We start from the raw sequence: 27,043 nt of genomic DNA, 5'->3' as shown, positions 1-27,043 counted from the left end.
CTTAACATGTTAGTCTCAAATGTTTTCTCTAGTGAAATATATAAACTAATTAGAGTTAAAGATCCAGTAGTGTTGTAACTCATTCCTAGATAATTTTTGGGATTGAAAATTTTACATTTAACAATATATAGGAGCAGCATAAGTAGATGAATTTTATGAGTACCGGAGGACACCCGTCTTCCTTTGAAATGTATATGTTTGTGTTGTCTGTGTCAACTTTATGGTTGTATATCGATTTTTAAGGATGCATTAATTATAAATACGTATATTTGAGAGAGAGAGAGAGAGAGGGTAGAAACTCGTGATATGCTGGTTGTGTGAACGCCATAGATTGGAAATTTTGTGATAGACATGGGTGGGTGGAACTGGGTGTGAGAGTTTGTGAGAGGCAGGAGTCCTTTTTCCATCTCAGTCAATCAAATACGTTACTCACGCGACCATCAACTGCCTTTATTGCCTACCGACATCTGCATATGGAAATTATTCAAACTACCTTCTTCTTTAATTCCTTATTTTCTGAAAAAAAAATTACTTTCAATTACGTTAAAATATTGAACATTCACTTTCCCAAAACATATATATATATATATATATATATATATATATATATATATACCTGCACTAAGAAGCAAGGATCAAATTTCATATAAAAACTTAGCTACAATATTATGAACATGAAATAACCGTTTTGTTACTTGATGCAATAATTGTCAAAAAAAAAAAAAGAAAAATTAACTGAACTAAAACTAATTTTTAATAATTTGCTTATGATTCATACAATTCAATATTTTTTCACCCTCTTTGGGATCATAAAGTGCATTTTTTTATACCATTAATATGCTATATTTGATTTACAAATTTCACTTTGGATTAAATCGAATAAAACTAAATAATATTTAATCTTATTTATTGATTTCGCAGAAAATTATAATTAATACATTCGATGCATATATTGTTGAATTATTTTATTTAAATTTAAAACTAAAATATTATTTTTATTAATTCATTCACATATATTTGATATTATCAAAAAAATTGGTTCAAATTCAATATAACATTTATTTAATATTTTACTTTTTTATTGTCGTAGATGAATAAAAGCAGAGCAAATTATAATTTTTCCTTCAAGTTTACTAAACATAAGAGAACGATTTACAAACTAGTAAGAACATGTGCTTAAAATGTGACAAGAGAAAGATATATCTAACATAAAATATACATATATATGTGTATATATATATCTATATGTATCTACACATGTATATTTGACAACACTAAAATTAGATGATAAGACAATTTGTTCTTTAATATGTTAATGTTAATTAATCATCAATCTCAGTACCAATTCCCCCATGAATATCAGTCCTTAATTAGTCAGTAATACATGTTGAATATTTGTAGTTTTGCGTCAACACGTGTTCCACGTCTTTCCAATAGAGTTATCGAACACTTGTCCTTGCTTAGTACTTACTGGTCCATCCATGTCTATAGAGTTCAAAACAAATTTGATCTGTATCATCTCCAGATTAATTGCAGTAACAAGTTATATACACACACACACACACCCACACACACACTTCAACATGGAATGCAAGAGAATGTTGGAAGCCAGTGTGAAACGACAAAGGCGGTGTGCCAATTATAAGCCCAACATTTGGCAATATGATTTCATTATGTCTCTTGAAAGCCAATATGATGTGAGATGATCACATATAACTGCATTGAAATTAATTTACTAATTCAAATTTTCATTTTTTAGCTTAATTATATATGCATGCATGATCATGATTACTTTTTATTTAAGTAAAAGTTTGATATTAATCTTTGGCAGGGAGAAGAATATAAAAGATGTTATAAGAAGCTGAGAGAGGAGGTGAAGCGAATGTTTGTTGAAGAAAAAGAGCAAGTTTGCAAGTTGAAGCTGGTTGATAAGATAAAGAAGCTAGGATTGACATACCTGTTCGAGGAGGAAATTGAGGAAACCATGTGCAGCATTGCCAATTCCAGGAGCAGCATTACTTGTGCGGATCATGTCTATGCTACTCCATTATGCTTTAGGCTTCTGAGGGAGCATGGTTATCAAGTTTCACAAGGTAGCTACCCTACCTACAATTATCAAATTTATAATTAATTATATATCAAAATTGACCACAAATAATGAAAACCACAATCTACAGTTGATGGCAAGATAGCTAGCACACCCAGCAGCCATTAACATATTGAAATATAATTAATTGTAGTCTAAAAATTAACTTACAGTCATGGCATGGTGATGATACAGACATTTTAGGCAGTTGCATAGAGGAAAAGGGCGGTACTTATAGTGTTGATACAGATGTCGAAGGATTGATTGAGCTCCTTGAGGCCTCTCATTTATGCTTTGAAGGAGAAAACATGGCAGCAAAGATTAAAGAATATTCAACCAAAAAACTCAAGCACTATTTGTCTAATTGTAGCCTGGACGCTGCTATGGCCAACCAAGTTGCACGTGTATTGGAGCTATCATCCCATCAAAGAGTACCATGGTTCAACGTCAAATGGAACATCCATATTTACGAGCAAAGAAAGGATATGAACCTCCATTTACTCCGTTTAGCAAAGCTTAACTTCAATATTGTCCAACTACATCTTCAAAAAGATCTCAAGGACATTTCACGGTATATTAATCATTCATTGTTGACGTGGTTGATTTTTTTATTTTTTTATATATATATGTAAATAACAGAAATTAATTTTTCTTCGTTAGTTAATTATTATAGGTGGTGGAAAAATCTGAATCTAAGTCATCATTTAAGCTTTACAAGGGATCGATTGGTAGAGTGTTTCATGTGCTCGCTAGGACTTGTCTTTCAGCCTCGACAATCATCCTTCAGAAAATGGCTTACCAAACTCATTATTTTTGTACTTATCATTGATGATGTTTATGACATCTATGGTTCACAGGAAGAGCTAAAACAATTCACCACTGCTATTGATAGGTTAGTGTGTGTGTGTGTATATTAAATTTAATTTACTCTATGACAATAAATATGACAAATATGGTATCATGCAGGTGGGACGTGAAGATAATTCAAGATTTGCCAGAGTGCATGAAAGTATGTTTCCAAGTACTATATGATACTGTCCATGAAACTGCCTACGAAATTAACAAACAAAATGGATGGGACCAAGTCTTAACTCACCTAAAGAAAGGGGTACACAAACTCTATGTATTCATTTGTCAACCACCAATTTTTTTATCCCTGTAGCTTCTCCAAATGTAATACATATATAATAATTTATTCTTCTGCTATCATATATATATGATGTATATGTATATGCATTAGTGGGCAGATTTCTGTAAATCTCTATTTGTGGAAGCAACATGGGACAACGAAGGATATCCACCATCTCTGCAAGAGTACTTGAAGAATGCGTGGATTTCATCATCTGGTGCTCTAATTGCTATTTACTCATTTTTAGCAACAACATCACATGATCATCCAACTGAGGAGATGGTACAGTTCCTGGGTACAAATTATCATGATCTGGTCTATAATCAGTCCTTGATTATCCGGCTTTGCAACGACTTAGGAACTTCAACGGTATAATACATGGTTATTATAATTGATGAAGGACAGTAGACAGTAGAATGCATGAGTTGATGATCAAGTTAATTTATAAAGCTCGCTAACCTTGAAATTTATGCGTATATACTATAAAATTGTACATAATTACAGGCAGAGAAAGAGAGAGGAGATGCTCCTTCATCGATCCTATGTTATCAACGAGAAGAGAATGTTGGAGAAGAAGAAGCAGAGGAGCACATTAAGGAAATAATAAGGAAGAGTTGGAAGAAACTGAATGGAGAATGTTTTGCCATCAGATCATCATCACCTTTCCTGAAATCTTTTGTGGATCTCACTGTAAATGCTGCTCGTGTGGCTCACTGCCTTTACCAGTATGAAGATGGTTTTGGTGTTCAAGACCGCCACATTCGCTGCAACATTCTGTCATTACTGGTTGAACCCTTCAAGCTTGATTAAATATTATATACATGTATATACATGTATATAATATAGCGTAACTTCGAATAAAGGGAAAAAGAATGTTTTTTTCCTCATTGAGAAAATACTATCCTCTCTGTTACACTGAAAGAGTAAGATCTAAACTAGTAGTTTATAATATATAGCAAGTATATGTGCGTATTTTTCTTTATAGAATTAATGTATCGTTTGGGTTAGTTGTCTTTTGCTTGAAATCTATGTAGTACTACTATATGAAGATTTTTGTTAAATTCACATGTATCATTTTACAAAACTATATTGTCACTAATTTGATAAAAATAATAAGAATTTTTCATAAACTTATTTTTTTTATACCTTTATTTTTGTCACGCCCTGATGCTTAGAATGAAGGGCAATCTCTATTCATGTCATTTTCATGCAGTCGACCCACAAAATATATATATGTGTAACTCAAAATTTATCATACAACCTAACATTCTATATAATATATATATATTAATTACATATACATAATATGAATTCAAAATTTAGAGTTTAACAAAATAAAATAGAAATTTTTCGAATATATACAAAATATACAACAATAAGAACTTTTTTACAGGTTTTACTCATTTGGCAGTGGTGCTACTTCTTCATTATCATCTGAAAAATATCGTAGTGAAATTTAATGAAATTCACCAACTCAATAAGTATTCTCGTTCTCTTAATCCAGATAAAAATTTCATACAAAACATACGATAAGAAACAAAAACAATAAAAATATTTCAGTGCAAAATTCATTTTTTTATTTTCATTATTTCACATATTTTTTATCGATCCTCTGAATTCTTTCGAATATCATATACAAATCTCGAATGTATATTCTCATACTTTCGAAAGTCATAATGCACTCGAATATCAATCATCATTTCGAAATATAATCACACACATACAAAAAAATCACAGATACACTCGAAAGACCATTTCTAATGTTTCCATCGCGTGATGCCGTTTATGTCGTCATCAACGAGAGGTAAAATGGATCCCCTCATAACATGGATATCACACACATACACAAATCTTATCATGACCACAACAGATATATTTGATAGGTGACACACACTCACAAATATCTATCCACATATGGATTAGGTTTCATACTTTATCCATATACAGATTCACTATGCCCAATGAACTTCAGTCACACACACACACTCCCTTCTTTGATTCGAACTAAACGAAAGGATATTCAGGGTCCATAATCTAATTATTCACAACTCCTCATTTCTGATTTCTTATTTATTTTACTCTTATTTTAGTTTCTCTGAAATTTTATTTAACTGATTGTTTTACCACCATAATTGTTTCTTTTTCTTTCTTTTTTTTGACCTTTTTATTTTATTTAATTTTTTGCTTAATTAGGAATTTCTCTAAATCCCTCAATTCATATCTCTTCCCAGTCCAATTAATCTTTAGTCTTTCGGGTATGTTTTCTGATTTCGTCTCCTCATAATTTTCAATTGCTTAGATTCAATAGTCATAAATTTGGATTCTGTTTTTCATCGAAAATTGAGTAAGTGTCCGTTCAAATTTTAAAATTCATAATTTAATGAAATACATGTATCTTTTCAAAATTTAAACCCAGTTGAGATTTAAAAATACTTACAGTTCTACGTATCTTCCCGAATCCGCCTGAATATCCTAATTTTCTATACATACATGACATAAGTTCATTAACATATCTTGAAATACTAAACAAAATTAATTTAATCGATTCCCAAGTTCTAATGATAACCCAATTGAATACTTGAAATTTTCGAGATCCGTACCCGAAAAAATCTTTCGGCTTCTTGTTTAGCAGATCAGATTTTATTTTTCGAGAAAGATTTTTCAGCTTTCCGAACGACGAATCAGAATCCCAAAAAACGATTATGACCTCCATTCCCATAGAAGACCCTTCGGCTTCCACGGTGAGCGGGTTTCTCCATTCTCGAGGGAACCTCCTTGGTTCCTGCTCGGGTGGGTGGCTCGGTCGAGACTACGCAGCCAGCTCGACACTGTCCCGCTCCACCGACACTCAAACCACCACCAAAATACGAAAACATAATGGTTTTACCTTCAGTGCAAGCGATTTAGCCTCAGTTTGGCTCTCAGTCGTCTTTTCTCAGTTACTCCGCGGCTCTCTTGCTTCCAAACTTGCATACACACACACGTGAATACTCGTTTGGTCAAAAACACACACTAAAAGAGGAAAAAGAACGCACCTAGCTCGGGTGCAATGCTTGAAAAACTCGAACAACCTTAGTTTTGGATTCTGCCATCGCACAATGCTCATCGGCCATGATTTCCTTTCCTTCCCTTCCCTTCGGCTTTTCGCTTTCGCAATTCTCTCTCTTCTCCTCTCCCCTTGCACGGCCGTTCTCGGTTTTCCTCCTCTTCCCACTCGGCCACACTGTTTTTCTTCCCTTCCTCTTTTTTCTTCTCCCTTCCCCTATTTCTTTTTGGCCTTTCTCTTTTCTCTCTCTCGGCTTCCCCGTGCGACACCCTCTCTTCCTTCTCTCCCCGATCGCTCCTCTCTCTTTCTCCCTCTCTATTTTTCAGCTTCTCTCCCAAATGAAGAAAATCTTAATCTCTTTTTCTTTTATACCCGTTCCCTCAACCGTTGAATCTCACAAGCTCGATCTAGGTCGTCCGTTTTTTTTTTAAAATCTCCTTCATCCGATCTTCTCCAGCAATCTGGGCTGTCCATTTTTTCTGATTTTCTTTGCCCTTTTTCACTTCCTCGTATTTATGTTTTTACAGTATTTTTATTTATTTATTTTCGTTTAAATCCTTTAATTTAAATAAACCTCTAAAATTCTTTCATTTAAATCTAATTTTTAATTATTATTTATTTTTTTAGAAGTGGATGTTATAATTTATCTTACAGAAAAATAAATTTATAACATAAAAAGACAATAGCAAAAGTACCCAACAAACATCATCAAAGGTGGCAAGACCGTAATCTAAAGCCTAAGCCACCTAGCAATATTAAGAAACTAGATCTGAATCATCCAACCAGCATATCAAACAACAAATAATTAATCCCTTACAAGCATTATTTGACACCCTTATCACACCACTAATGAAACTAGAAGCATATAAACTTAGAACAAACCTTATTAAGGAGAACCGCATAAATAAAGAAATAAATATATATATATATACCACCACCATGACCAACTGATAGCCCAAGAGAACTCCTACGCACCCATTCTAACGCCAATAAAACATGTCGTGGCATATGAACCAACAATTTTGAGTTTTATGAATCCACCTTATTTTAGTTTATACTCTTGTAAAAAGGGTTATGTACGGTTTGATTATACATTTTATTGTATAACAATCGTTTAATTTTGCTGTCCATTTAATTACAGATAAATTTCTAATGGATATTTTTGTAACGGCCCCGGAAATTTAAAATAAAATAAGTGTATTAAAATATTAATGCGGAAGCGAAGTCAAAATTTGATTAACATCTCTTACACTAAAACCAAAAACGTACTCAAAATATAAAAAATCAAACTAACTAAAAGAGAAATTCGAAAATAAGAGCTATGAATATAACTATGGAGTCCTTAGGCGTCTCCTTCGTCGTCTTATTGCGGAACAGGGTCGGGAACAATGTCTTCCTGATCTGAAATGATTAAATAAGGAATGAGCTACACTAGCCCAGTAAAGACATCACGATATCTCACCGTCACGGAGGTAAAGGTGAGTAGAAAACACAAAAAGACCAATGGAGCATAATTTACAAAAAACTCATTTATCAGTAATGAAACATTTACCATTCACTTACCTCGGTGAAATTCATAAAACAATATACGAAAGCAATAATATTATCATCATTATGAAATCATGTAAACTATGCAACATAATACTTATCACGTTTTTACAATTCAATCATTACACAATCATTTTTCCTCATTCACCAGCCTACTAGTATTCATGGGGATCCATAGGGTCCCGCTACCCGTTTACCCTTAATACTTGTAATCAGATTCCAGGGCCGTCTCCATACCTCGTCCGGTATGGGCGCCAAAATTATAAACCTCAATACCCCGTCCGGTATGAGGGTGAAACGGGTCGTCCCCATACCCCGTCCGGTATGGGTGCTAAAACTCATAAGATCTCCATACCCCGTCCGGTATGAGAAACCACAATCCCGGTAGGGTCCCCTACGGACCCGGTCCGTCCACCATCTCCCAGGATATCTAGTCAGGCTGACTACATTATACAATTATCAATCTATACAATCTTTCATTCTTCTTTTCCTCAATCAGCATCATCAATTCACATTTAAACAAGTAAAACAGTAATTTATGCCAAACAGACAACACACAGCATCGGTATCTCAGTCATTCAACCCATAATCAGTAAAACAGTAAAATATGTACACGAAACTATAAAATGAAAACATCAAACCTCATACTGCATTTAAAACTGTAAAACATGTCAAATCACAGTTAACCAACAAACACAGTAGACTCGGGCTCCATTAGCGACCTTAAGCAATTTCACACATTCGATGATTTAAGAAATACCGTTTTATCATTATTGAACTTTAACACCGTAATAGAAAATAGGGTGAGGGGTCCTTACTCGTTTAGGGGTCCGAACACAGCTTCACAGTGCGCCTACAAGCTGTCCCCAATTTTTCCTGAATTTTTCCTGGGGAACTGAAACGCATTAACGGTACTTGCATGTGTTCCAAAAAATCACAAATTAGGCCCAATGCCCCTTTTGGCCAATATCGCATTTTCGGCACGGTGGTTCGCCTCGGCTTGGTCGTTTTCGGCCGTTTCTGACCGAATTTGGCCACACTCGCATTGGTTTCTGTGATAAAACAACCCTACGGCCCTCGGGGGGCCAAAAAATTACGGAAAACTGAAGCTTACCGGCGGCGATACTCTCGGGTGCGGCGGCTCTCCGGCGAGGTTCGTCTTTTGGTGATTCGGCTCCGGTCAACCTATAGAGAAAAGAATGGTGATCACGGTGATATAAAAATCGCATCAAACGGAGGCCGGGAAGGGCCTCATCGGAGGCAAAACCTGAGGAGGGACGCGGCGGCGCCGCTGGCTTTCGGCCATGTTTTTCGGCCGTTTGGCCGGGATTTTGGCTCCGATTTGGCCACAGGGAAAATCAGCATGGAAAAACGAGTCGGGGGTATGAAATTTACCTCGATCGGCGGTCGGAAATTTTCCCGGTGCGGCGACGGCCGGCTCTGGTTCGTCTTCTCCGGCGAGGGCAGGCGGCTAGGGTTTTGTGGTCTGGTGTGGGGGTTCTATTTATACCCTTTTGCCTTTTGATCTTAGCCGTCCATTTTGATTTAATCTGGGCCGTCCGTTTTTGATTAAATCTGGGCCGTCCGTGCGCGCGATTGATCTGGGCCGTCCGATCGCGCGCACGCGGATCGCCAACGTGGCCCGTCCCCGGTCGACGTGGTTTTGCCACGTGGCAGGTCCTGGTTGGCCAGGACTGCTGACTGGGTCTGCTGACGTGGCATCTTTTTTTTTTTTTTTTTTTCCGGGCATTACAATTTTTTTTTTTTTCAGAAAAAATTATTCTAATAATTTTTTTTTTTTGAGCTCGTTACATGAAAAAACTAAAAAATTCTTCACGTCAAGTTCTTTTACATGTGCAAATAATTGTATTTAAAGATCTAGCCATTCTACTTTAGTTATTCATGCCCATATTATATTTACTAGATATATGATATTCAAATTTATTATATATTTAATAAACATCAAGAATTTCTCAACCACTTATAATCTCTTATTACATAAGTAACTCTTAACAATTTTAAAAATTATATTCGTGGATATTTTGTGTATTTTTCATTTTAGGGGTGCATTTAATATGTCATTTGGGTATGTACAATTTGTACTGTTATTAAATATATAAATAAATTAATCTTAAATACTTTAAAATTTTTATTTTTAAATAACTTTATTAAATTAAGCATTATCATAAAAATTATAAAAAATAAAATAAGCTAAATACCTGAGTTAGAAGAATTTACCATATGTTTGGAGCAAATTTAAAACTAAGTTACAATTTATTTGAAAATTTGTGTTTAATTTAACTAAAAAATATGTAAATTATGTTAATTATGAATATATGTAAACTTTTATGTAAAAAAATAGAGCAATATGTTTTAAAATTTACCAAAACCATATTATCATATAAAATTCTATATTAACTTAGTTTTTGTTATTTTAATTAACTTGTTATCATATTACAGATGTGAATTCATAAATAGGTTGCACATATTTTTAAATTATCTAAATAAAACCTTTACTGTGGTGATTCCTAGTCCTAGTAGATATTTTTCTCATGCAAGATTTAAGAAGGATGTGCGAACAAAACGAACCGTAGAGAGGAGAACAGGAGAATGCAAATAACCGGATGGTCCCCTACTTGAGCAGCCCCCAAGGCCTGTCCCTGCTGCTGCCTCTTCATTCCTCGGTTTCCTTCTCGTCGCGCTTGCCCTCGCGATTCCTCTTCTGCTCTCTGGGGTGCATCTTCTTCTCCTTCCTTCGCTACTTGTTTCCAGAATTCAATTTTGTCATACACATACACACACAGTCCTTTATCAGGAGGGAAGGATGTCGAAGAAGAAGGCTTTCAGTGGCAACACCATGACCCTCAAGGATTTCCATGGAGGCTCTATCCCGACTGATCTCCCTCTCCCTTCTGCTCCCGGTGTGTAAGTTCCAATTCCCCCTATTTACTCTATTTTCTTCATGTTTTGTTATCAAATTCTGCCTACTGTAATACTTTACCTTTTGGTTTTTTTTTTTTTTTAAAGATCTTGTTCATCCATTTACTTTTCTTCAATTTCTAAGCCTGCCCGCCTTTCTGGTGTTTGGGGTATAAATAATTACTGGTGCCAAATCCACAAGTTATGGCCTTGGTGATTTTTTCTCTTAAATATTCTCTGCAGAGTCGTTAGGTCTACTGATCGTTCTGGTTACGATAGAGCTGGATCATGGGGAAACTCGGTGGCTCGATCCGATCACCGGAACCGACCCAATACGTCTCCCGCGACTAGGCATTTCGATGACAAAGCCCCTTTTCTAACCCAGACAGCACATCTTGGTCGTAATTTCGATGAGGATGAGCGAAAGCCTTTAGATGGGCTCTCTGCTCCTCGTAGAATGGTTAGTGATGATAATTTCAGGGCTAGTCGTCTGGAGCTGAAACCAGAGTCTGTATCAACCGGGAGGGTATCGGGTTGGCAGGGGACAGCTGCCCCGTTATCTAGTGGGTCAGTAACATTGTACTTGGGGAAGGTTATTGATGCAAATAATTCCGGGATGCTTTCTCAGAATGTAGGTGGCAATAATGGGCATGCTGCTTCTGTTTCTTATCCAAATGCCTGGGCTGCAAGGAGGGATGTGGCAGTGGGCGTTACTGAGCCCGTGCAATCTGCCTGGTCTGGACAAACTGCGGTTTCAAAGTTGGCTCACGCCAGTGCCCTTGAAAAAGTGTCCTCAGGTAGATGGCAGTCAAAGCCTTCTCATCATCATCATGAGCCAGATGTTGAGGTTATTAAGTATTCAGATCCTGAAAGTATCCTACAATCTAGGAATTATGGTGATTCATACAGTCGGCTGGATGTAGGGAGTGGAAAGGAATATTCTGATGCAATGTTAGCAGGTCATGTTGAAAGGACTCTGAGCAATGAAGAAGGTGTCCATGGTGGGAGGAGAGATTTACCAGAATACGGAAGAAGCCGTCTACCCACTTATTTGGAAGTTAAAGATAGGAAACCATCAACTTATGTCGATGGGCCTTACCCAGCTCTGACTGAAGACAAGTGTGGTGAGTTTGACATGCTGCCAACAGGCCATTCAGAACCATTAGAGCGCCCTAAGCTAAAGTTGCTACCGCGAACAAAGCCACTGGAGACTCTTGAAATTCCCGTTCATGATCTAAAGCAGGTAATGATGCAAATTCATGTTGTGTTCTGTGCGCATAAGAATCTTAGGTAATGTTTGGAATAAATAAATAATTTTTCTTGGAATTTATTAGAACCTCTCAATTAATTTCACTAGGAGCACGTGAGAAGTTCCCATATAAAATGATAAAAATAGACCTGGTAGAAATTCAAAGCAGAGTTAAAAACTGGATTCTGAATGCCTTCAAAATTAATGAATCTTAGAATCCCTTCTATAACTTTCACTTGGAGTTCGAGTTCCCTAGGAGATCAATTTTTGTACTATTTTAGTTGAATTTTTATTCAATTAAGTGTAGATTTTAAAATGAATTGCTGATATGTTCCTGAAGATAGGCTTAATTTAAAGTTGCTTTGAATTGCCTGCTTATAATGTTAAATTATTTTGGTTCACATAGGGACAATTGCCAAGTAAGTCAGCTAGTCATGGTCGTGCTGAGATTGGTAATGAATTGCGTGGAAATGTGAATCCTCCAAAACATGTTTTGGCTTTTGATGAGAGTGTGAACCAGATGGTAGACCGCCCTAAGCTAAATTTGAAGCCAAGGTCGCAGCCACTTGAACATTTAGAAGGCAACACGGAAAGGGAAAGGTTGGTAATTCCAGATTGGACTTATCTCAAAAAGATTTGACTATATTGATGTTGTTTTCTGCATGCATGCATGCTTTTATTCACATCATTATGAATGCATGAACAAAAACTTTAACTTAGCATGTTCTAGCAATATTGTAATCTAGGAGTAGAATAAATAAAGGCGATAAAGTAGAAGATGGATGCATTTTAATTAACAATATAGGTTTCTTATAATCTCCCATTGTTTGTGGACCCAAATAGAGTTTAATATTGTAACTTTGATATTAGCTATGGTTTGTGGAGTCTAGTATGGATTATCAATTTAGCTACAAGTTGTGAAGGTCTATGTTACAGCTTTGAGGTTTTTCTTCCTGGCTATTGGCTGCACTTTCATCTTGTTCAGAAGTAGGTTTGTTGTTGCAAGCAATTTGTTCAACCATGGATCTTTTTCCTTAATTTATATTTCTGATACAATACTCATGTCTTCCATTCTATTGTTATATGAAAACATTATGGGCAAGTTACCGGTCACGTGTCTAGTTTAGAAAGGGAGAGATGGCTTAATTATACGCATGGAAGAAAACTGTCGTTTACTTGATACCTTTTTTTCATTTAAGTTTTTTGCAATTATGTTCCGGTTCTACTTCTCCTATGATTTTTGTATTGAGACCATTCCATGAGTAAATCTTGGAGATGTGAGAAATTAGTTCCTTCTAAAAAGAGTTGTCTATTCCTTGGAAACGTTGAGTAATTCCTGTATAAATACAAATGGGATCTGAATGGGAAGACAAGCTGAATTTTTCTGTTTCTTCCCTAAAGTCAGGGCTCGAGGGGTTCTCCTGAAGAAACCCTTATCATTCAAGGTGTCTAAGGGTTCTCTTCAATGAGCCTGTTAGGAGACAAGATCACCAGGGAGATAATGGAATTGGAAGCGAGGAACCACAGTGAGCTCATGAGGAGGAAAATGGAATTGGTAGCAGGGAACCGAGTAGAACTCATGAAGAACAAAATGAATCTGGGAGCAGGGGACCAAAGCAGGTTAATGTGTGTAAATGAAGAGCCAAACACGTGCAACAATCTGGTGAAAAAGAGGGCATGCATCGACAATCGGTTTAAGCAGGGAATAAATGGGCTGCATGGTATTAAGTGGTGAATGCTGGGGGGTACGTGGCACAAGCCCGGCAGGTATTTGGGGGAATTAGGGTTAGATGGAGTGTATTGAAGTGTCGTGTGGGTGCTGGGCGGCTAGGGTTCTTCTCATTGTTGCTATGTTTTTGTGGAGGGTTTTTATTCATGGTGATTCTGGTTTCTTTAGGCTTAAATACTTTGCATTCATTGATCAAGCATGGTAAGACTGAATATCAAACATTTTTTTCCGATTCAAAGTCTTTTCAAATCTTCTTCCTCCCATTCTCTTTCCTTTTCTTTTCTCTTTGATCTAATAATTTTTTCTTCTCATTCTTGCCCTCACCTTCAGCAGATACATATCAAAAGTACCTGAAAGAGCCCATAATAATTGGATATATAAGAGTTCTCTGTCAACAAGCCCATATCTTTGAGAGGTTAAAGAATCCTCCTTTGATTTTCCGTTACTCTCTTCTGAAACAGCATGAAGTTTGATCTAACTTTAGGGTATCCAGACAGAAAATGATAAAGTCACTTTTATAGGTATCTCTTCTGAAACAACATGAAGTTTGATCTAACTTTAGGGTATCCAGACAGAAAATGATAAAGGTACTTTTTATAGGTAATAATGGGTTAGGGTTTATAGTAGAAAGAAGGTGAAGAAGAAATGAGGGAGAAAGGAGGGAGAAAAGAGAGAAAGACAGAATTTTCTGATGATTGAAGTCAGGAATGTGCATAAATGTTTGTGATACATCATTTTGGCATTTCCTTAGCCTTTTCTACTAATTCTATCCCTAGATAAGACAAATGACAACAAAAACAAACCAAAAGGCAAAACAGAAAAGCAAGAAGGAAAATAAATATGCCAGAGGCAGTACATTGGAAGGACCACTCGTAAGTAATCCTAAAATTAGCTAAATCACTGGTAATTAACTGTAGTAACCGAAATTTGATACTGGTAACCTGGTAGCCATTTATTTGGCTACCATTAAAGGTCAATGGCACCTCTGCTACACCTTCAGTAACTTCATTGGCCCTGCAGGTGGGGCCTGCGATATGTGGGGTACTGAGCTTGAGTCCTCAGCCCTTTACATGGGGAAATGACCCTTAATATGTAAAAAAAGAGAGAAATAAATTGAAATGCTTTTCATGACCTTATTGACCTGACCAGGAAATTTTTTTATGATACATTCCTAATTGAATTAAATTCAAATTCAATATAATGGGCGTGAAGTGATGTAGATACAGGTCCAATTATTGGACAATTTCCTTCGTTTTTTTATTCAAAAGGGTATTTTCAACCTATATATTTCAAAATAATTACATTACAGATATATTAGATTAATAGAATAACTTTTCAATACAGATTAAGTTGTAAGTCTCCTCAACCAATTTATTATTAAATTCAACCAAATAGGTATTTGTTATCTCGTAGTTTTTTCCGTGTCATCTCATTGTTCCTACTTTTTTCACTGGAGGCCACCTTACCCTCATTCCTACTTTTAATAGCTCTCTCTCTCTCTCTAGAGTAAAGTTTCAACTTCTATAAAAAAACTTTAAATCCTCTGTAATGAAGTTTCTTTGATGTAAATTGTTCTTAAGCATGCAAGTTGATGCTGGTGTTGCTTTTTCCATCTTCTATATCCAACCTCTATTTAACCAAAGAAGCTCCCCAAGCTTTGTTTAATCAGAGGTGCCTTTTGTTGACACTTGATACATGCAATAAATATTGTTTACTATCTTTCCTTCTAAACTTTTGCTTGGTCTTTCATTTTTCAATTCTTTTACAACTTTTTATGTATCTTTTTCAGAAAAAGATTGTTTGACATCAATGTTGTGTCTTATATCTGTGTTCCATAACATATTTTTAAAGATGTTGCAGGAAAATAATGAATAAGATTGCATTGCATTAAAGATTTTCTTTGCTTTATAGAATATAAATACATCTATGCATATCTTGTGGTATATCTTAGAAACATCATGCATTTATTTGGGAACTAATAGATCATTTTTCTTGCTTCCTGTGAAAGAAAATATTATTAATATCAGGAAGCAACTATGCTGTTGTTTCCTTAGAGCTGCCAATATCTGCCTTTTCTAACTAAAAGATCGAGGAAAAGGCAATTAATAAATACTTCATTAAATGCTAATTCTCAAAAGCAATAATGAGCTTTGAAAGAAAGCAAAGCCAAAAACACAAGCAAACAAAGGATATACTCCTTCACTACTCTCTTTAGGAAAATAGACCAGAGTCTATTATGCCTCTACTTTTTGAATTCTATTTAGTAACTGCAAAATTTTAACGAGAAGAATTGAAAGTAAGCTTTCTTGAGAATGGCCTTTTATTTTAGCACCTCCAAGCTGAGCTTACATATGTTTGTTCCCTTTCATTAGCTTCTAGAAATGACAAGAAATAGGTAACCGTTATTTTCGTTTGTTTTTGCTTTGATAATATTCTGCTTCCTATTTTAGTATATTGTTTTTCATGCTCTGTTACTAATGTGCAGAAATGCAGTATTTGGTGGTGCTCGGCCTCGAGAACTGGTGAGTGTAATTTTGTTTTTAAATAACATGTTTTTCATATTCTTAATTGATTCTGATAGAAGTTCTTGTCGCCTTCTTTGGTATGGCTACTTCTCATCCCTTCTTGGACATTCCCTGGCATGACTATCTGTTGATTTACTTCTAATCATGATGACATTATTGTTCGATTTCCTAGGTTCTGAAGGAGCGTGGGATTGAAGATGTTGTCATCAATCACGAGTTAGGTCAACAATCTGATAGGTAATTATTACCTCTTTTTAACTCTCGGGATTCCAAGCATAGCCATTTTTTAGGTGGTGGTATGACAGGAAGAAAATATGGATCTTTTTTCTTTTTGTTTTATTTTTTTCTCTCACCTTCTTCTAACTCAATCTGTTTGTTACGTCAAGGGCCAAATATGTTTCCAAGACTGAGCGAATTCCTGACCATGCACTTGCCTCACGCCATGGTGAAAGAACAGAGAATGCTACTCTTGATCAGAGGACTGGAAGAAAGTTTGAGAAAAAGGAGGGCCGCGGAGATTCTGAGAGAGTTGATGTGCAGAGAAGGAACTGGCGTCATGAGAATTGGAAGAACAGCAGGGAGAATGAGAGACAGCCACAGCAGCAGCAGCAGCAGCAGGAGAGACACCCATCGCCAGAGACTTGGCGAAAGCCTGTCGAGCAGCCCAACCCATCCTCTCCTGATGGCCTGCGCTATGGAAAAGCAGCTTCAGCTGTGGAGCTTGCCCAAGCATTTTCAAGATCATTATCACATCCAAAAGCAGACGATCGACACCCTATGCAAAGGAGCGTTACTGGCAGAAACCAGATGCCTTTTTCTAGGCTTATGAACCCAACCCCTAGGCAGATTAATGGTTATTGATTTTTCTGCGGTCTGATGGGCACTTGAGCGGCAGTTTGGTATGGATTTTACTTGTGGTATTTTCCATATTTGATGACAATGTTGGTACTCTACCTTTGGGTTTTATGCAAGTGCAGGTACTTGACCTTTTCAGAAATTTCAGGAAGCAATACAGATAAAGCATGTAGTTTGTGGCAGATGGGTTGCATCTTCTCATTCATACATCCCATTTGTTGTTTCTTTTTCTTTTTTGGGTTCTATCTTTCCGCCTCTGAATGACGGTTTGGTTTGTCATCTTTCAAGAAGTGTCATTGGCCAATTAAATTGAAAATTAAGGCCTTTGTAGCATTAGGCTCTTACTATCTGCATTCCTGATACGAGGAGTTGATTTTTTTAATAACAATTTATTTGGTAATATTCATGCTTTTAGGTTTTTATGTTGGATGGGCAATAATGGGTATTTGAAGATGATAACTGCAATTGCTATATGTAGGGATTCTCCAAGATGCTGATAATCTGGGAGAACCTTTAGACAAAATGTGAGCTGTTGAAACATGTAAAATTAATAGGGTTGGTGTTTCAGGACAGTAGCCAAGAAAAGTCGGATGTGTTATCAATTTTGATAGACAATGAATCGACAACATTTGGAGAATAGAGAAAAGATGGGAGAAATTAAGAGATGAAAATTGAAAAGAAAGAGAGAAATGTGAGTGGAGGCAGTAACGTTCTTTCAACGGGTCTTGCTCTTGGTGCATTACAGTTCATACGGTAAGCTTCTTTCAGGAAATGTCTGTGTATGTTTTATTCTTATTAATAAACCAAAATATAAATATTTAATTATTTCTTTTTTAAAACAAGTGATGTAAAACCGAGATGGCTCAAAACCAAAGCCTTAGAAAAATTTTATTGAGAATAAAAATTTATTAGAGATTTATATCTTGATATTCGAATGAATACAGCACTTGGATATTGTTATAGAGAATAATATTACGAGAAGAAGTTTATGCAGCGTTAATATTTTATTAGTTAAATGAAAAAAAAAATAAAACTTCAAATCAACTTATTGCTTGCAATACTAATAACTACAATTACTGCTGTGAAAAATTTAATAAACTCAGTGGGTATAATACACTAGTTTTCTTACATGCATTATGGACGTACTTTTTTTTTGTGTTTACTGAAATATATAATTATATTAGATGTATTTATTTTATTTTTCTTGTGAATTTTTTAAGTAGGATATATAAAAAACTTTTGGGTAAGAATTATTACACATTTAATAATTTTTTTAAAACTATAATATATATTATATTGTAATACTGGTAGTTTGAGGCGGATTAGTACTAATCCGCGCCTATTCCCCCTCTCCAATTAGGAAGCCGTGTATCAGCTTCATTTTTGGTGTTCCCATTGAAAGCGACGTCGTTTACATCATCTTCCTCTTGACCGAACCTCTTCGCTCCTATTTCTTGTCGTCAAATTAATCCATCAACCTACACGCAGATTTCCTCTCTCTGCCTTCTCTTACATCAATTTTACTTCCCAAAACAAAAATAGATACTGTTTACGAATTTGGTAAACAGAAGGCAAGCCTCTGTGAGGAATTTCTACGTGCAAGGTACGGGCTTTCGGTTTTCCCGGAAAAATAGGATAAAAGTAAGAAAGGAGACTATGTTGGAGAAGATCGGCTTGCCGCCAAAGCCATCATCGAGGGGGAATAATTGGGTGGTTGATGCTTCGCATTGCCAAGGATGTTCTTCTCTGTTCACTTTCATTAATCGCAAGGTTCTTTTTCTTTGGCTTCAATCTCCTTTTTGATCTGTTCATCCTTATGTTATTCTTGGCCAATTCCAATGTTCTTTATTCAATATCCATGGCACAAAATTTGTGGTTTTCCATACTGGTCACGAACTTGATGATTATTTGAGTGTTTTGGGTCGATTTTGATGGAAGGAACTGATGACATGTCTAATTTACTTAGCATTGGCCGCTGCCATTTTTCTCTTCTTGTTAATGGCTAAAGAAATACTTATGCTGAGGATTTACTATTTATATCGGTGTAGTGATCGGTACTACATGATTGGAATTTCCGCTCTTTTTTTCTGCCTCTAATTTCTTTTCGCTACAAGTAAAGCCCCCCCCGGATGTCCATACGGAGAGTGGGAGAGATAACCAAATTTACTGCTTTCTACTCTTTTTTGTCATCTGATAATTATAAATGAAGATATGCATACTCTTCATAATCCGATGTTGATATCGTTTTCTTAAAAAAATAATGATAATAATCCGATGTTGATATCTTATTTATGGTTTTGATATAAGAAGCAATTGTGTGCTCAATTTTAACTCTTTGACCTTTGATAAATTCATTCTGTATTTTCAGCACCATTGCCGGAGGTGTGGGGGTATTTTTTGCAACAGCTGCACCCAACAAAGAATGGTTCTGCGAGGACAAGGTGATTCGCCTGTGCGTATATGTGAACCTTGTAAGAAGCTAGAAGAGGCAGCCCGGTTTGAGATGCGCTACGGACATAAAAATAGAGCTGGGAGAGGTACATTTCTTCTAGTGATGTGGTTTATTTATTTTTTAGTTTTCTCATCTCCGGTGCCTCTATGCTATAATTACATGATTTAAACGGTTTTCAGTTTTCTTTGGACATGTAGTTTTGGCATTGGCGTTTATGTTGTTTAGGGTTTTCTATATTCGTCACTTGTAAATGAAGAACCCTTCTGCTATCAATGGACTTTTTGGATTGATAAAAGCACTGCAAACTATTAATGCCCTAAAACAACTTATCTATGGTATTCTTGAAATTTCTGTTACTAATTCGTACTTTTCATAGGTTCAACTGAATATTACCTAAATCATATTTATATTTCCATATTTGATGTTATCATCTCCTTCATTTCAAGTACATTTTGTGCAGGTAGTTCAAAACTCACAATGAAGCATGAGGATGACGATGCAGACCAGGTTCTGGGAAGTGAGATAATGGGATCTTCTTCGGCAAGGTAAACATCAATTATTGACATGATATCTAGTATTCAAAGGACAAGTAGCAATACTTCTTATTTAACTATTCAAGAAACTGTTGCACATGATAGGAGACGAGAAATACATAGAAGTCAGTCTATTGAAGAAATAAGGAATATCCAGAATGAGGTAGGGTCAGTCAGTCCTGAGGAATTGCGTCAAAAGGCATTGGAAGAAAAAAAGAAGTATAAAGTTCTCAAGGGAGAAGGTAAATCTGATGAAGCTCTGAAGACCTTTAAGAGAGGGAAGGAACTTGAGAGACAAGCTGAGGCTTTAGAGATAGCCATAAGAAAGAACCATAAACGGGCATTAACATCTGGCAGCATGGCTGAGATTCAGAATAAGGATAAAGAATCTGGCAGAAGAAGCAAGCTTTTTCCTCAGGTGGGAAAAGAAAAGGATGATTTTGCTGCAGAACTCAGGGACTTGGGTTGGTCTGATATGGATATTCATGATGAAGCTAAAAAACCAGCAAGTTCGTGCTTGGAGGGTGAACTCTCGTCCCTTCTTGGAGAAGTTTCTCAGAGGACGAATAAAAATATTGGTCATCATGGCATTGACAATTCTCAAGTTGTTGCTCATAAGAAAAAGGCTCTTATGTTGAAGCGGGAAGGAAAGCTTGCAGAAGCCAAGGAAGAATTAAAGAAAGCTAAAGTTTTAGAGAAGCAACTTGAAGAACAGGAACTCTTGGGAGCTGCTGAAGATTCTGATGATGAACTATCTGCAATAATCTCTGGCATGGATGATGACAAACCATATGATTTATCACTTCAATATGAAGGGGAGCATAATTACGACCTTGACCACCTTGTGGGAAAAATTGATGATTTTGGTGTTGATGCTAATTTTGAAGTTACAGACAATGATATGGTGGACCCAGAAATAGCTGCTGCTCTAAAATCATTTGGCTGGACCGAGGATTCTAATTTGCGTGAAAATATGTCTGCATCTATTGACTGGGAAACCCTGTCATCAGAAATTCAATCATTGAAAAGGGAGGCACTTAATCAAAAAAGGGCAGGTAATGTTTCAGAGGCAGTGGCTCTATTAAAGAAGGCAAAGTTGCTCAAAAAAGACCTTGAGAATCTCAGTCCTGAAACTAGTATGCTATTGAAGTCTGCTAAGGTGGTTAATTCTGAAGTTAACGCTAAGAAAGAGGTGGGCCCAAAACCAGTGCCAAAAAGTAGAGCGGTGATTCAGAGAGAGCTTCTGGCTTTGAAAAGGAAGGCACTTGCATTAAAAAGGGAAGGAAGACTAGATGAGGCAGAGAAAGAATTGGAAAAAGGAAGGGTTCTTGAACATCAGCTTGAGGAGATGGACAATGCCTTAAATGTGAAGTCTGCTTCGGTGACTGTTGGAAGTAAGGATCCAGATTTTTTTTATGAGCATCCTGATATATCTGTTAATCTTCTTGTTGGAGAAGGTGCACTAGATGTAACGGATCAAGAAATGCATGATCCTGCATATCTTTCAGCTTTAGAAAGCTTAGGATGGAATGACGAAGATAGTAAACTTGTAGACCATTCAGTAAAACCTCGGAAGCAAGGAGATGATCATTCTGACCAAACATCCGAAACCTCCAAAGCAAATACTGCTCCTAGCATCCCCACTGTGGTATCTAAAAGAAGTAAAGCTGAAATACAGAGAGAACTTTTGGGGCTGAAAAGGAAGGCTCTTGCTTTGAGACGAGAAGGAAAGTCTGATGAGGCAGAGGAACTCCTGACTTTAGCCAAGGCATTAGAGGCCCAGATGGCAGAAATGGGAGCAATGAAGAACTTCCAGTCTGACTCTGGTTGGCAGAAGGACAAATTCATTAATCCTGCTGTTGAAACAGCGATTGATGATGGCGATAAAGAAAATATTGTTACCGAAGCAGATATGCATGACCCAGGGCTATTATCAGTGCTAAAAGATTTGGGATGGGATGATGACCTTGAACCTGTAACTCTGCAAAAAGTTCCTGCCAACCAAGTTGCTGTTAATTCTACACATTCTATGGACTCATCTGTGCCATCAAAAAGTAAAGGAGAGATCCAAAGAGAACTTCTGGATTTAAAGAGAAGAGCTCTTGTCCATAGACGTAAAGGGAATACTGAAGAGGCTGAGGAATTATTGAAAATGGCGAAGGTACTAGAAGCCCAAATGGCCGAAATAGAAGTGCCCAAGAATGAGATTCTGGTGAATGCTTCAAGGTATGAGAAATCTGGGAACAATGAATCATTTATTAGCCATGAGACGCATTCGACTCTTTCTAACAAGGTGGGAGTTGATAACATCTCTAGCTTAGCTGGTGGCGTAAGAGATATCAGTTCTGAATCATTGTTGGATTTAGGAAGGCAGGAAATGCACAAAGTTAATTCTCCTCTTGGAACTTCTGGTACTTTGATTCAGGGTACTTTACAGCCCACTGATGATAACCATTCTTTGCTTGGAGAAAAGTATAAGTGTGGTGAAATGAGTGTTTTGGTTGATGTAGGATCAGCTGAAGTCACCAGATCTCATCCATCTTGTCAATCTGTGAAAATGATGGAGTTGTTGACTAGCGATGACTTAATGAGTTTTCAAATTCCAGCTGGAAAAGATAGAGGCAATTTTGGTTCTGCTGCTTCTCCTCTTGCTGCATTGCAGACTCAGTCAGTATCCGTTGCAAGTTCAAAGGAAGACACAAAATTCAACAATGTCCTTGCAACTAAAGAAAAGGAAGTAGCTCAAGGGGATGAGAATGTTAATGAGCATAAAGCAAGTTCCATAAATAGATTTACTCCTCAAACAAACCAAGATTCAATGAGACAAGAGGTTTTGGGCCATAAGCGGAAGGCAGTTGCTCTAAAGAGAGAAGGGAAATTGATTGAAGCACGAGAGGAATTACGTCAAGCAAAGCTGTTGGAGAAGAGCCTGGAGGAAGATAGTCTTCAGCAGAAAACTGGTGGACAGGATGTTTCAGTATCTGCGTCTGCACCAGGTGTTCCTTCCACAGGGCAAAAAGAAAGCCTTGCATCTAATTCGGCTGGAAGACCATTGTCTGGGCGTGACCGTTACAAGCTGCAACAACAATCTCTCAGTCACAAGCGTCAAGCCCTGAAATTGAGAAGGGAGGGTCGGTTGCAAGAAGCAGAAACTGAGTTTGAATTGGCCAAAGCACTTGAGGCCCAGTTGGATGAGTTGGGTAATCATTCCTCAAAATCTTCTGCCAGTGTGCCAGAAATGGTTGACGTAGTTATTGAAGATCTTCTGGATCCTCAACTTTTGTCTGCTCTGAAGGCGATTGGATTAGATGAGGCTAATATGATATCACAAAGCCCAGAAAAACCAGCAGCTGGGAAACCTGAACCTGTTACGAGAGGAGACTGTAGCCAAGAGAGAATCCAATTGGAAGAGCGGATCAAGGCTGAGAAGGTAAAGGCAGTGAACTTGAAACGTTCCGGAAAACAAGCTGAGGCATTGGATGCTCTTCGACGGGCCAAATTGTACGAAAAGAAACTGAATTTGCTGGGTTATACTTGAAGATGGAAAATATTCCTAGTACAGGCCTGGAACAAGATGGTAGGGGGATATTGGAGATTGGGTGATTTAATTACTATTATCTGGTGTTGGTCCATTGGAATTTATCTCTGTAATGTATGGTATTTAAGGAAATGTCATAAAGTTGATGTCTTGATTCAAAATATATACATGGAGGACGACATTTTACTTTATTTTGTTTACAGATGATGGTTGATGATGCGTGTGCTATTCAAAGAACAATCAATTTTGAGCTTGACCTTGGTGTTGGAGTCCTTCCAAAGTTAGCAGGCTCTATTTGTAAAAGAAGTATTCTGTTCAGCAATTTTATATATTCACTTCGATTTATTTCTGAAACTCCTTGATAAAAGATAGCGACAATCTTATTCTTTGGCTTTGAGGACAGGTGAAATTAAATTGGTCGACCGTATATATTCACAGGTAGGCGGTAGTTCAAGAATGATGAGTTATTGGAAAGGAAGGCACAAAAGGGATAGAAGTTATAGATGCAATCATAACTAAGTCTTACGTTCTTCTTCACAACGCTCATTATCAACACTATATCTACTGATGAAAAATACGTCATCCTAATGATTCATTACAACATCATCGCTACTAGGAAACCCTATAAGAATTAGCAAATAATATTTACTTCTTGATCATAATTTATATGGATGCAGCTTTTCAGAAAGTTAAACATGGGATACACAGGACAGCTAGCTTATTATGTAAAGAAGGTTTCTCAGATAATTCTTTTTCTTCTAGTTTGTTTTTGTACTCTTTGTTGTGTGTGATTTAATATTACAATTTCAATCCATGCCTGTTACAGTGTGTTGACATCGAGGCAAAAACCAGAACTAGTGGCCTTAACTATTCACTTGCTACTAACTGGGACCAAGCAAATGTAGCACGGGTTTGAGTTGTTATTTCTTGTTCCTCTTGTGTTAATATGAATGTTGCCTCTTCTCTCGCAGTTCCTACTTTGTTACAGCTTCCTGAGTCAACCCTTAAAATCCCACGAGTCCACCATAGCTGAGGTTAGCCCTCACCACACTGACAAAGAACACTCTGGTCTGCAAACTTGGCCAAGCAGGGGCTTTCCAGGTGCACCTCTAGGGAGCCAACTTGGTCAAGACTGTAGGATCTCACAGTCTCTGTGAAGATACCGTCTGGTACGCCTTGGCCTTGAAGGAGGTCTTGAATGGAAGAGGTAACTGTAAGGGGAAGGGGGAGAAGCAAAAGACAGGTTGGAGAGAGAGGAAGGTGACGGGGAGAGAGGCATGCTTGAGGCGTTAGAGGACAGATACTAGTTTTTGTTTCTGAGATTTTGCTAAGAGAGAGTTTTAAAAAGTGGGACCCAGTCAAGACATGTCCAAACTATGAGCTTGCAGTTCTTATTCCCCAAATTTCCTATTCCCCAAATTACCCAATGTCCTTAATTTTATCATTGATTTAAATTCATATAAGTTACTAAAAAATATAATTCTATAATACACACAGTTTAGGAATTTTATTTAAAAAGCTCCATTTGAAAAGTATATGTTATTGAAGTCAATTGCAAATAATCAGAGTAATTAGTAGAATTAGATATTGAAATTTAGTGTTAGTAAATAATTATATAGGTTAAAAGGTAGATTAAATACCATATTGAGTAAATTAAATAGGGTTTAGTTTACATGCTATTATTTGTGTTCTCATTGATGTTCAGGACGATGGTAATGCAATATCTATGAATTAGAATAATTGAATACTATTAAATATTTTGACAAGTCAAATAGGTGAAATGAAAAATCATATAAATATTGTTATATTAATTATTTATTGACTGAATGTGTAATATTTATCTATTTATTTAAAATTATAAATTCAAATTAAATTATTCTAATCATTTTTTAACTCAATTTATATTATATAGTTTTAGTTAAACATCGACATATTTAGTATTTATTTTTAACTTAAAAAAATATTGTGCTTCCCATTTTAGGAATGCTCAACAAACATTATCATCAAGATTCCCTTTCTTTAAAATGTTACCCTTGTGAGCACCAACTATATATAATATATGGTATAACCAACAACAACCTTAAAAACCGTATGAAATGGAATTTGTAGGCTCTATCACTGCTAATTTACCCATAAAAGAAGTCCATAGTAGCATTAAGGGAAGAATAGGAAGAAGAATGGCGGAAGTTGATGATACAACCTTCAAATCCAAGAACCTTCATGCGGAGAGGAGGAGGAGGGAGAAGCTCAGTGACAGACTCTTGACACTACGAGCATCAGTCCCAATTATCACAAATGCAATTACCTATCTGAAACCATATTGTTACTTTTTCTTTATATAATTTTCTGACTACAATTTCTTTTTGGTGTTCCAGATGAATAAAGCAACTATTATAGAGGATGCAATCACATACATTGAGATTTTGCAGAGGAATGTGAAAGATCTTAGTGAGGAACTTCTTGAAATTGAGGCATTATCATCAGAAGAGGACCCCAAACCCGAGATTAATGCTGGGGAGGAAATGAAGAAATGGGGGGTGAAGGTTGTGATCACGAACCCGGATTTCTAATTCTGATATGCTTTGTCCTTGTTCTAAGCTGATTATTCTTTGTAGGAAGATGTTAAGGTAACCAATATGGATGGCAATAAGTTATGGATAAAGATACTCTTGGAGAAGAGAAGAGGTCGGTTTACCAAATTGGTGGAGGCCATGAATTTCCTTGGTTATGAATTCACTGACATACATGTTACCAGTTTCAGGGGAGCAATTTTGATCTCCTGTTGTGTAGAGGTACCATTTTCACGTAGATTCAACTATAAACTATCTCTTATACTACTAGGAGATGATCATATCAAAAGTATGTGTGCAGGTTTGGCTACCAGAAAATAAGTGTTGTCCATCGCATTTTCTAATTAGTTTTCCTTATTCTGTTTGGTTTCAGGGAAATTATGGTGACATGCTCACAGCTGACCAAGCTAGTGATTTGCTGCTGGAGATCATTGCAAGCGTATAAGCTCCATCATCGAAGTGCATAAGCACCAGCCAACATTTCTGAGTTTCTTCTAGTCTGTTCTCTGTTTGATGTGATTCTAGTCTTACTAGTCAAAACTCAAATGTGGATGGACAACACTTATATATCACAAGTATCTACTTCACCGCATATTTTTCTTCTTCAAGTAAACAAAAGAAAAGACAAAAACAATAGATAAAAATTGATCTTTTAGATTCAGGAATGTCATCCCATCTGCGAACTGGAAATCCCATCTTGTTCCTCACAAGCTTCTTGAACACCACATTTATTTTCTGTATAAGCTGAAAGTGACTCGTCAAAACTTTTCAAAAAGAAAGAAAGAGAAGTTGATATCAGGAAAAAAAACAGAAAAAATCAGTAGCTTTTTCTCTGTCTGGTTAGTCAGAGAAATGTAAGAAGTC

At 36.5% G+C, this 27,043-nt stretch overlaps 4 protein-coding genes and 1 long non-coding RNA gene across 7 annotated transcripts; 4 read left to right on the top strand and 1 right to left on the bottom strand.

Annotated features, from left to right (window-relative positions):
* Positions 1 to 1,255: 1,255 nt before the first annotated feature.
* LOC148252837 (uncharacterized) lies at positions 1,256 to 2,352 on the bottom strand. The gene is made up of 3 exons (XR_015813491.1): positions 2,258 to 2,352; positions 1,958 to 2,106; positions 1,256 to 1,485 (listed from the first exon to the last, which is right to left on the bottom strand). It is a non-coding gene; the product is annotated as an uncharacterized LOC148252837 (long non-coding RNA).
* On the top strand, positions 1,542 to 4,358 carry LOC110812202 (alpha-farnesene synthase-like). Of its 2 annotated transcripts, none has more exons than XM_022038911.2 (7): positions 1,542 to 1,697; positions 1,832 to 2,093; positions 2,282 to 2,657; positions 2,760 to 2,978; positions 3,053 to 3,194; positions 3,327 to 3,584; positions 3,720 to 4,358. In XM_022038911.2, exons 1-7 carry the CDS (start codon positions 1,584 to 1,586, stop codon positions 4,023 to 4,025), a joined length of 1,677 nt encoding a protein of 558 aa, XP_021894603.2. In that variant the 5' UTR covers positions 1,542 to 1,583; the 3' UTR covers positions 4,026 to 4,358. The 2 variants fall into 2 exon arrangements, with proteins under 2 accessions (XP_021894603.2, XP_088064209.1); XM_088208083.1 differs by having other exon boundaries at positions 3,053 to 3,209.
* Positions 4,359 to 10,406: 6,048 nt separating this feature from the next.
* On the top strand, positions 10,407 to 17,486 carry LOC110812118 (eukaryotic translation initiation factor-like protein). Its single transcript, XM_022038797.2, has 7 exons — positions 10,407 to 10,734; positions 10,972 to 11,971; positions 12,384 to 12,577; positions 16,192 to 16,228; positions 16,404 to 16,468; positions 16,618 to 17,130; positions 17,209 to 17,486. Exons 1-6 carry the CDS (start codon positions 10,634 to 10,636, stop codon positions 17,090 to 17,092), a joined length of 1,872 nt encoding a protein of 623 aa, XP_021894489.2. The 5' UTR covers positions 10,407 to 10,633; the 3' UTR covers positions 17,093 to 17,130; positions 17,209 to 17,486.
* A 987-nt stretch (positions 17,487 to 18,473) lies between these two features.
* On the top strand, positions 18,474 to 23,954 carry LOC110815906 (phosphoinositide binding protein). 2 transcript variants are annotated; one of them, XM_088207366.1, is made up of 5 exons: positions 18,474 to 18,856; positions 19,455 to 19,623; positions 19,999 to 20,083; positions 20,177 to 23,648; positions 23,813 to 23,954. In XM_088207366.1, exons 1-4 carry the CDS (start codon positions 18,743 to 18,745, stop codon positions 23,607 to 23,609), a joined length of 3,801 nt encoding a protein of 1,266 aa, XP_088063492.1. In that variant the 5' UTR covers positions 18,474 to 18,742; the 3' UTR covers positions 23,610 to 23,648; positions 23,813 to 23,954. The 2 variants fall into 2 exon arrangements, with proteins under 2 accessions (XP_088063492.1, XP_088063491.1); XM_088207365.1 differs by having other exon boundaries at positions 20,177 to 23,954.
* A 1,555-nt stretch (positions 23,955 to 25,509) lies between these two features.
* On the top strand, positions 25,510 to 26,771 carry LOC110815899 (transcription factor DYT1). The gene is made up of 4 exons (XM_022043873.2): positions 25,510 to 25,906; positions 25,985 to 26,152; positions 26,225 to 26,401; positions 26,553 to 26,771. Exons 1-4 carry the CDS (start codon positions 25,706 to 25,708, stop codon positions 26,622 to 26,624), a joined length of 618 nt encoding a protein of 205 aa, XP_021899565.2. The 5' UTR covers positions 25,510 to 25,705; the 3' UTR covers positions 26,625 to 26,771.
* Positions 26,772 to 27,043: the final 272 nt, after the last annotated feature.

The sequence above is a fragment of the Carica papaya genome, chromosome 7 (assembly GCF_054855325.1).
Source record: "Carica papaya isolate Zhongbai chromosome 7, ASM5485532v1, whole genome shotgun sequence".
NCBI classification, from domain to species: Eukaryota; Viridiplantae; Streptophyta; class Magnoliopsida; order Brassicales; family Caricaceae; genus Carica; species Carica papaya.
The sequence above is the reverse complement of the archived record's forward strand: the minus strand, read 5'-3'. Positions and strand labels throughout refer to the sequence as shown.